Genomic DNA, 10,876 nt, shown 5'->3' with positions numbered 1-10,876 from the left:
TCAACTAAAAAGTTTTACATTATCCACATAACTAAAAAGTAAAAAGCCCCCTAAAGCAACACCAAAACTTCAAGCATCTAAAAAGCACACCAATGGATACAAGACTTCAATCAAATGAAACCACAAAAAAAATCTCCAACTAAAATATGCTATCGAGGGTCAATCTTAGATTATCTAAATAAGATTCCAAAGACGAATTAGATTCAAATTGTATGTAACTAAAAGCAAATACAACACAGAAATACATCACTGAACTTCTGCCATCTATCTGTCACAATTGCATTTTACCTTCCTAAATCGAAACTAAATGTTAATCAATGCATGAGCATAGACAAATGTTAGCAAAGCCCTAAGCTGCAAGATGTTTTGTTCGTTTCAACCATAACTTAGGATATTAATCAATCATGATAGCTTCTAAACTCAGCAAAAATAACACAAAAAGAAGTACCTTTTTTTCTATAACTAAGATACAACACAAGCCTATGTCTCCCAATAATACGAACAAAATCTTTAAGCCTTGTAAGATCCATTTGTCCATTGTTGAACACATACTGCGACAGAACCAAGAAACATACAACATTTAAAGCCATTGTGGGTAGTTCGAAAATAGTTTACTTAAGACCAAAGGAAATCTTTATTATCTTCTATATTCAAGTACTCCAATAGCTCAACAAGGTTCACTGTTCTAGAATTTCAGAATCATGTTACACTACCTCCATTTTAGGCAATACATTAAGCAATATCATCATAAATAGATAAAAGGATAGAACTTATTGAAGTAACAATGGTATGGCTTGCTCCTTCTTCAATATAACTAGAAGAATTTTCTGAATTTATCACAATGCCTCACGTTCTGCTCTCTCCTTTACCTGCAAAACATACCCAAAGCGGGAAAAAAAATACCTTTAGCTTCATTCATTCTGCTTTCTCTGGTGTAATAAAGATAAATATCAACAAAGATCAATACTAAATGAGATTGTTTAATTACTAAACGAAGTCATTTACCCTAAAGTTCAAAGGGAAAATGCTAAAGAAGCTATGTACCAACAGTCTAGCAAGACATCAGATGAAATTTGGTGGAATAAGATAGGTCGACATCAAGTAGAAAACAATGGTAGGATGTGCCACACACAATCCCCACAACTCACTAAGTAGTATTCCAAGAAATCAAAGGAATTGTAGCACGCATATGCAGCATCATGCGGCCCTACTTCCTGCTACTGCACAGTTTAAATTAACACAAATTTTATTCACCTAAGCTGAGACATTAATATTAAACAAGTTGAAACAACGAGTAGAACAATTGAGCAGGTTAATTTGCACTGGTCATCAAACCATCAACCTTGCTCTATCTTATTTTTATCCAACCTTCCTTCCATACTTGACAGTAAATAAAAATCAAAGAATCCAGATTAATCAAAAAAAAAAAAAAAAATTTACTGCCACACATTTTACTTTATTTGCATGTGATAAAGCAATTTCACTCGTATAATGTTTTTGAAAATAATATAAGAATTAGGATTAACAGCAAAGATCTAGTAGTAGTGCATGAAAATCACTCGTATAAACTCGTATAATGTTACAATCAGAACAAGAATTTGACCACAAACAAAGGCCTACACAAATCATTTATTTGCTTTAAAAGAACACATCTAGGTTAACAGATGGTAAATAATATCAAAATCAATAACTATTTATAACAGCCATTAACATTTGTCTGTAGTACATAGCAAATAAATGGTAAATAATAGGCTAACAAAAAACATCTAGGCTAAAAGATGGTAAATAATATCAAAATCAAGAATTCATCCAGGATTCATACATATATTACCCAAAAGTTGATATCTATCTAGATCATGAAACCTGAAATCATGAAAAAGACAACAGATGATGGAACGAGAAACCTTGAAGGGGAACTTAATAAAATTAGAACTACACTAGACAAACAATTCAACTGTAATGCAAGTACATAGCAAGATACCATCTAAGCTAACAGATGGTAAATAATATCAAAATCAATAACTCCCAAATACAGGCCATAAGATACAAAACTCTAAGAACCATGACTGACACTACGATATAGAGCAGCTGCCTAATTTCCATGAACACGACCAGACATTTTTCACTCTTTTTTTACCACAATTTTTTTTCACTTTAAATAATAAAGCAGGAGATATGAAATAATGGAAAGACTTACAAGTGCCAACATATAGTGGAGATAGCTCCTGAATGGTGTTTGCATGGCCTGCCAAAAGAATGAAATAATTCAAACTAATAACCATCTAACTACTATTTAGAATTCAACATCTTGTGCTTAGTTGGGAAAAAACAACAAAACCAAATACAATCAAGAGTTAGTTCCCAGTGACAATGAAAAATTATAGAAATTTAACCATAAAAAAAATACTAGATTTCGAGAATATTGCAAGCTTAACAATTATATTAAGAGCATGTAGAATACAGAAATAAAACTGAAGATTATTCGGTTATGATAAACATATAACACATTTCTGTTTTTTCGGTGAGGCTCGACTCGATCTAAGGAAGAGATAAACATCTATAGTAGGAAAAAACTTGAAGATCATCGGGAAGGTACTAATGCTTCATGGAAAGGTCCATGGCCCGCTTCAAATGCTGATTGCCCGCATCAACAACCTCCCTGGGGAGTCGATTCAAACCCTCCTTCATACAGATTGAATCGACTCGAAGAGCTAACAGATCAAATCGAAGACCTAACATAGTAACACAACCCAAAATCAATCTCCACGGAACAAAATTCGAAATCAACGGCATAGAAAAAGAAATGATTAGGGTTTCAATTACCATAATTACGGAGGCATTGGGTCGATCTGGCGATGAATCCCCAATCTTCTTCTTTGGGTCAATGAAGGATTGTAAAAAGGACGCCATTTCGATCTCTTTCCTTCCTCCAGAAAAATTTACTCTCTAATTTTTCCGTCAGAACAAGATTGGTTAATGAACATGAACTTCAGGCATGGACAAACTCAATCTATGAACATGAGCTGCAGAACGACTAGATCTGGCGTATGGAGTGCAGATTGATGAGAGTATGAGAGAGAGAAAGAAAGATCGGAACTTCAGGCGGTGGATCTACTTTTTTGTGGGTTAGAGAGAGTTTGACAGGGGAGAGAGAAAGAGAGAAGGCTCACTGGTGATGCTAGGCGATGGACGGTGAGGCGATCGGAGAAAGGGTCTTGGCCAGGGAATGTGCAGTTGAGGAAGGCGACGTAGGAAGGGCTTGGACGAATCAGAGAAGAAGAAGAAAATTGGGGATTTAATTCGAGGGTCATTTTTTTTTCTTTTACACAATATATATATGAATTGTTTAATTTTATTATTGATAATTGGGGAAGCCGGGAAATGAAAATGGGAGAGAGGGAAACAAAAAAAAAAAAAATTTGACCTACAATGTTGGTTTTAAACCGACATTAAAGATCCATACTTTTTTTTAAAGAAACCGACATTGTACATCCATTTTAGTTTTTCCCAACAGACATCAAAGCCCAGATTTCTTGTAGTGAGAGGAAATTCGATTATATATGATATAATCGATGTGATATATGAGATACATCAAGTGGAGGATTAATGTAAATATGATTTATATTAAGTACCATAAATAGAAAAAGAACTATAGTTTATATGTTTCATGAGATTAAATATTAAAACTATAGGTTATAAATATAAAAAGAAAAATGTTTTCCTAAATCCGATGAGAGAGTTGTTATTTTCGGAAAGTTACTTATAAAAAAACTATCAAGTGAAAGTGTTTCACTAAGTAATAGCTAATAGAGAGACTAAACGATCGTTGACTTTAACTATACGATAGTTCATTCAGCTAGTCGTAGCTAAACGATCGCGTGGCATTGTCTATACGATAGACTGCCATTTACTACATGATCGGGCATATCATCTATACGATAGACGCGTCCTATCTCCCACTTGCTCGATCGTCTACACGATCGTTGTCGTCATGTCTCTTCCTCTAACCAAGTCTATACAGAGCCCACAACTCTTGGATTCTCACACCGAGAATACCAAGGTAATCATTATGGTGGTGTCTTCACCCAACTCGATTGATTTCGAGATTCTGGAGGTTGTTCATTGGGTTCATGATCATTATGTTTGTGTTGGTGATCGTGTTGCATCGATCGTTGCATTCAAGAGCTGTGTTGCTATGGACGCTTGTAAATTGATCAAAGGAATTTGAAGAATGGTTCTTCAAATGTATGCATACTCTATCCCTTGACACTCTTAGTAAGCATGTTGTAATTTCTTGTTGTGCATGACTAATTAGTTTCCATTTTTATACTGTAATTGTTTATGTTCAATTTTGAATGGAATTTTGGGACGATCCTTCCACTGCTCATAGAAATTTTCATGTCTGATTTCCTTCAAAGACTTCCCAATCACGTTGTTTTATTTCAGTAGTGATATAAGAATAGAGGTTTTGTTCTAAAGAGACGGCCCTTTCAGGGACTAGTCTCTTAGCGGCTACTACATTGTGAAAATGATCTAAGGCTCCCTGAGACAAAAATCTAGGGTGTTCAAACTCAGGCTGAGGAACTAGGTTCCTATTACTCAAACTGGCCACGCTTTTACCTTTATTTCTTCTAGGTCCCATTAGAATTTCTAAGGGAAAGCTCACAATTCTTTGGAAACATCCTAGATTTGACAAAGAACATCTCTAAACTCACAAAACTCAGCCTAAAATCCCTATTTCAATTCAACCCCAACCTGCATACAGAAAAATCCCAACATTTTAAGCATAAACTCTTAAAAAATCCACACTTAAACAAGTCTCATCTCAAATTTAAGCATCAATTCAACAAATCAGAGTATCACAACCTAAATCTAGCAAAATCTCAAGAGTTTAATCAAGAAAAATAGGAGACTTTTCCTTTAGATTGCAAGAGAACTCAAGTTGGTGAAAAATGCCCTAAAATTGTCAATGGGAAGAAAAAAAAACTCACGAATTTTAGGCCAAAGATGCAAGGAGAGGAGAAGATGCTTGTAATTTTTTAGGAGAAGAAGGATATTTGGTGCTTGGTCGTGAGATTCGGGGTGAGATAGAGGAAATTTTGAGAAAAACTGAAAGATAAGTGATGAAAATATAAAACCCCTTCAAATAAAGACTTGCCATTTAAAAAAGATCTGCCCCACAACATTGTAACGTTGTGCCCTAATTATTTTATTATTATTATCATTATTATTTAACTAATACTAATTTATTACTAATACTAATACTAAACTAAACCTAATTAACCTAAACTAATTATTCAAAAAAAAATAAAATGAAAAAAAATAAAAGTTGATGCCTGGTTGCCTCTAGGAAGCATAAATTTTTAACGTTGGTTGCTCGTCGTTGTTTTCCTGTCAAGGTACAAAAAAATCTCATATTTCTTGGGCTCTTTCTTTTTTAGATCCACGAAGTTGCTTAATGAAGCGAGCTTTTGAAGCATTCAAGGGTTCTAGAGACAAAAATATTTTTGAATTTTTTTCACTTTTGAAAAAGTAAAAACTGACTCAACTGAATCTATAGAAAATAGAGACTTAGACTCATAAAGGTAAAGATGAGCAATAATAAGAAATAAATGAGACGCTAGAAGGAAGAATAGAATGAGGCTTGGTAGCCTCTAGCTCTATCACCTGAGGCTCCTCAAGATGAAACTTGGGCCCATGCTTAACCTCACACACTTGTTCTTGGCATGGCAGTGGATATGCATTTTCTTCATCATCAATGAAAAGATAGAATTCCTTAACGAACTCAGCCTTAGTAGTATAAACACTGTGTAGCTCTAGTCAGCTCTCCAATGTCGGCTTGGAATTTGGAAGCTGTGGGATAAGATCAACCTCAACTAGAAAGGGGCCTTAGGTCTCCAGGTGAGACTCAATAGACTCCTGCTCATACTAAGAAGAAACACTGGAAAGTTCATACATTAAAGAATCCAACATCATACGTTGGCCTGAAGTTTGAGGAATCAGCTGCTCAACATGATGGTTGATGTCGATTACTTCACTAGTGCTCAACACGGTAAGATTAAAAGATGGTTGCAACAAGGATTCATCTAGCCTCCCAACTAATTCAATAATCTGAGTAACGAGGTCACTTAGGCTTTAAAAATCAATTCAAACCTCGGATCCAAAATACAAGCTATTGTGCTAGAAACTCGAGAATTCCTATTGTCTATAGGAGGGTTCCTACACAAACTCATAAGAGTTTTAGAAAGCTCCCTAATCAAATCTTCTAATGAAATATCTGAACTGGCAAAAGAAGCATGCATCGATGTCGATTTTGGGCTAGGCATCTCCCAAGGGGAATAATAATTATGCACAAGACCATGCGAAAGCTAAGGACATGCTTCGAATGGATGACCTTGAAGGAAACAAACTAGAATGTCTCAAGCTAATGCAATTGCCTAGTCGCCAAAACTTGAACAAGAGAGATTAGTTCAAATAATTAACTTCTAAGCTTATTAATTTCTCTTACCTCTTGTTCTTCTTTCCATTGAGTTGTTTGTCTCGCAAGAAGTGTATAATAGATGTTTAAATTATCTGCCATGATAAAACAAGTGGACATAAGAAAAAGGAAAATCTTTTTGGGGTTTTTAAAGTTTACAAGTCAGATTTAACTAAAGGAGATTAATTGGCTTGACTCCCCATAAAATGGCGCTGATTTGTTATATTTGGTTTATTGTTGCCTATAAACCCTTACTAAGCAAATAATATTTATAACTTCACTGAACCAACTACTTATACTACTAAGTAGTATAAACGACAAGTTTAAAGTCGAATCTCATGGAGTCTAGAATTAAATCTCTTATAAGCTCAATTCTACTATGGAAAACAATAAAAACGGAGGCTTTGTGTTGTAAAAATTGATAAATGTGCATGAAACTAAAATGCAAGGGATAAATGTAAACTATGATTGGTTTATCTATTTTCGAGAGCAAGAGAGATATTCAATGAAATTTCAATTATGGTTGGAAAGTCAATCCCTAATTAAATTCTACTATGTTTTATAGCATCTGTATAGAAACAAAAACATGCACGTTAAATTTTACGATTAAATTTTGTTGATTAATTAATTGGATAGTCTAATTCATTAACCAAATTTATCTTTGAACCAATCAATTCATGGATTCTGGAAATAGCCATCAAATGCACAATTAACTATTTTCTACTTAGGTGATTTTAGCTAAACATTAGAGAAGAGAACATGACGTAGCTACGAATCGATTAGTGATGCATGTCTATGAGTGAAAAGTCAACAACACAAACATATTTTAATGAAATTAAAACAGGTTCAAACAAAATATAAAATCAGAATGCATACAATCCAAAAACAAAAATCTCAAGAAATTAACAAATAATTCTTGCTCTAAAAACTAGATAGAAAGTTTACCCCATTGGTTCATAGACAAAACAATGAGGAAGATCCTATCCGTGGCTTATAATCCAAAATAAATTTAAATTCTAACCTATAAATGCAAAAAAGGATAAAGGAAGAAGAAGAAATTGAGGCCTCTCCTCGGCCTTCACAATTTCTGCACACACCACTCCTCTCCCTTTCCCTAAAATGGAAATAGAAATCATGTTATATCATAGGTGTAATGTCGTGACACTGATAGGAGTGTAACTATGCTCCAGTCGCACTTCAGACCTTGAGCATAAGGCAAGCATAGGGTAAACGTCCTTACTCTGGTGTGTTTTGAGCAAGCACGCACGTGCGGTGGAATCACATCAAAATTTGAAGCATCACTATGCTGAGTGTAGTGTTGCAACACTGCCCTGCTCCTCTACATTTTGTCTTATAGCGTAGTGATGCAGCGTAGTGGAAGGGTTGTGACACTGCAAGTGATCAACTCCTTTTTCCTTTCAGCATACCTCAATGCTAATGGAGGGTTGCTACATTGCACATAGGGAAAATTTGGTCATTTTTCTTCTTTGAATCCCAATTTCTCAATTTAACTCCAATTTGCTTCAAATTAACCCCCATTGACTCCGAATTGTTGATTCTACCTCTTAAGTGCTCAATACCTACAAAATAGCATAGCTAATATAAAAAATCCATTAACAAGCCTCAATTTCATAGGTAAATAGTACTTTTATAGCTCTATAACTTTTGTTAGAGGATCAGCCAAATTCCTCTTAGACTTCACATAAACCAAGGATATAACTCCTTCTTTTGAAAACTATTTCATAGCTACATGTTTGAGACATAGATGCCTCCTTGTGCCATTATATACACTATTCTTTGCAATCCCTATTGCAACTTGTGAATCACAATGCACAGAGACAACTATTGATGCCCTCTACAATGGTGCACTGGCCAGGCGGATTTTGTCACCTAAATCTGAACCAAATAATTTAACCATACCCATTAAAATGTAATAGTGGTAGCACGGATCGAACATAGGGAGCCTTTGAATTTCTCAATTAAACAGTTTACAGCTCGTGGGTAACCGATGGGGGTGTTGAAGTTTGTTTTGTTGCAAGGAAATTAAATAGCATAAAATAAAAGCACAAATTAAAAGTTTAAATTCAATATGAGAAAACCTAGCTTGGGTTGTGTTGAATTTTCCCAATCCAAAATACTTGATCATATATTTCTCATTACCAGAATCAAGTAATTGTATACACCTAACCAAATTAACTGTAAAAGCCAATTAATTCGTCCTAATCAACTAATTAGTTCAATTCAAATCGATGAAAAGCATGAAAATTCAAGTTGGTCTAATTGAAATGAGTTATAGGGCAAAGTGGGGTTGAATGTCTAAGTTTCAAGCGCCTAATTAAACATTCATTGGTTCAATTCTAAGTTGGTTATCTAATTTGATTCGCAAGCTAACCTAACCTATTGCTTTAGAGATCAACACAAGATTATATGTAACCTACCAAATGTTAGTCAAAAGCTACAACTATAAAATCCCCAAGCATCCGATAATAAAATCACAAACTGTAAAAACATAATTGAATCCGAAGATTACAATAATCTGAGTCGAAAACTCACAAATATATTAGAATTAGAGAAATATCCTAAAACCCAAGCTAGAACGTTTACCTAAGCCCATGATTGACATCATGGACACCAATAAGTTGTTTTGATTCATTCTCAGACTAAGAACAGTAGAAAAATGGAGAGAAATCATGTAAAAGTCGGTTGGTATCCAGATCATTACCTAATTCGGAAAAGAGGGAAGTATTTATTAAAACTGGCAGAGCGTTACAACGCTAAGACATAGCGTAGTAACACTGGCTTTAAGTATCCACAGATTGACGCTTCAGTGTTGCGACGTTGAGCGTTACGTTCAAAAATCTACTCACGCCTCCTTGTCTGTCAAACTTCAAACTGTTGTAAAGCTCCAACGCAGTTTTGCAATGCTCCCTTTGATGTACGCTACTATCTTTCAGCGTAAAGACAGTGTAGAGAGGAGAGTTGCAATGCTATATTCAGGGGAATTTTGGTAAATATGCCATTCTCTTTCTCAATTGATACAATTAAGCTTCGCTTTAGTATGTTTTAGCTCCATTTTGATACTAACACCCCGTTCTACCATCTATGTACTCAAAACCTATACAATCCAAAAACAATCTCGAATTAAGTGGAGCTAGATAGCACATTTTCGGTGTTATCAAACACCTCCAACTTAATTCTCTTGAACATGCTTGAGCAAGATAGAATAAAACGCAATCACACAAATAATATGCTCACTCAAATTACATGGTGATGGTGTTGACAATCAACATGAGGAAGCAAACGGGATCTTAAGCACTCTAACTACATTAATTTTAGATTCAAAGCATGCTAGTTCAGAAATTTAAGAAGAGGGTTTCACGTGATACAACCTTTGTAGAATCCACGAAATGCTTCAATCCTCTATAAATTTCTTCTTTTATCCTCGATATAGACTACCACAAAGTCTTCTCCACTATTCTCTTGACCTTAGATTGGGTGGTAGAACCTAAATTGAGAGAAATTTGGATGGCTTTTAGATTTGGTGTAGAAATTATGCAGAAGTTCAAAAACCACATAAACTCATTCATCTTCAGAAATTTGCATGAAGTTTTAATATGTATTAAAACTTTTCTTTAATAGAAAGTCAACTTGCAAATCAATTCATTCTACATAATTTTCCACTAAATAAATTCAATTAGGTGTTGAAAATTGAAGAATGTGGGAAAACCCACTTTCTTCAATTTTTATTTTATTTTATTTTATTTATCAAAACTAAACTAATTTAATCAAAATTAAATTAACTTAATAAAATTATTCTATATTTGAATTTCAGAATTCAAATTTATATAAAATTAATTTTAAATAAATAAATAAGTAATTAATTAAATAATTTAATTAATTTAATATCAAATATTAAATTAATAAAATACCTAATTCAATATGAATATGTATTCATATATCTAATATCTAAATTGAATTTAAATATTTTAACTCTCCAATTTTAATTATTTGGTAATTAAACATTATATCAAATATAATAATCCAAACCCTAATTTGAATTTGAACATTTCAAATTCTCTCAACACACTATTCTAAGGTTTAATCCATTTACGAGCTTGTAGAGGAACCTAATGGACCTACAGATCATGAGCTCCAACGATTCAAGATTGATTGGCTATACTCTTTTAATCTCATTAACCAACATTCGTTAACTACCGGGTTACTGCACAAAAGCCCAGTAGTTGCACTCTCCTCACTGTAGATATATTTCTGTCCACCTGATTTAACAATGATCAGTAAGCCGATCATTCATATGTTATTCGTATTTACAGTTGGATCAAAATTATCGTTTTACCCCTATAATACATCTTGCTCCTTAAGTCTCCACTGATCCACTAA

General features: G+C 34.0%; 1 protein-coding gene across 1 annotated transcript; it reads right to left on the bottom strand.

Moving 5' to 3' along the window:
* Positions 1-2,595: 2,595 nt before the first annotated feature.
* LOC120084807 (cytochrome b-c1 complex subunit 7-1, mitochondrial-like) lies at positions 2,596-2,910 on the bottom strand. Its single transcript, XM_090317164.1, has one exon. It carries the CDS (start codon positions 2,908-2,910, stop codon positions 2,596-2,598), a length of 315 nt encoding a protein of 104 aa, XP_090173290.1.
* Between the last annotated feature and the right edge of the window lie 7,966 nt (positions 2,911-10,876).

The sequence above is a fragment of the Benincasa hispida genome, chromosome 9 (genome assembly GCF_027475165.1).
Source record: "Benincasa hispida cultivar pf3 chromosome 9, pf3_genome.v1.1, whole genome shotgun sequence".
Taxonomy (NCBI): domain Eukaryota; kingdom Viridiplantae; phylum Streptophyta; class Magnoliopsida; order Cucurbitales; family Cucurbitaceae; genus Benincasa; species Benincasa hispida.
This window is presented reverse-complemented; position numbering and strand designations above follow the sequence as displayed.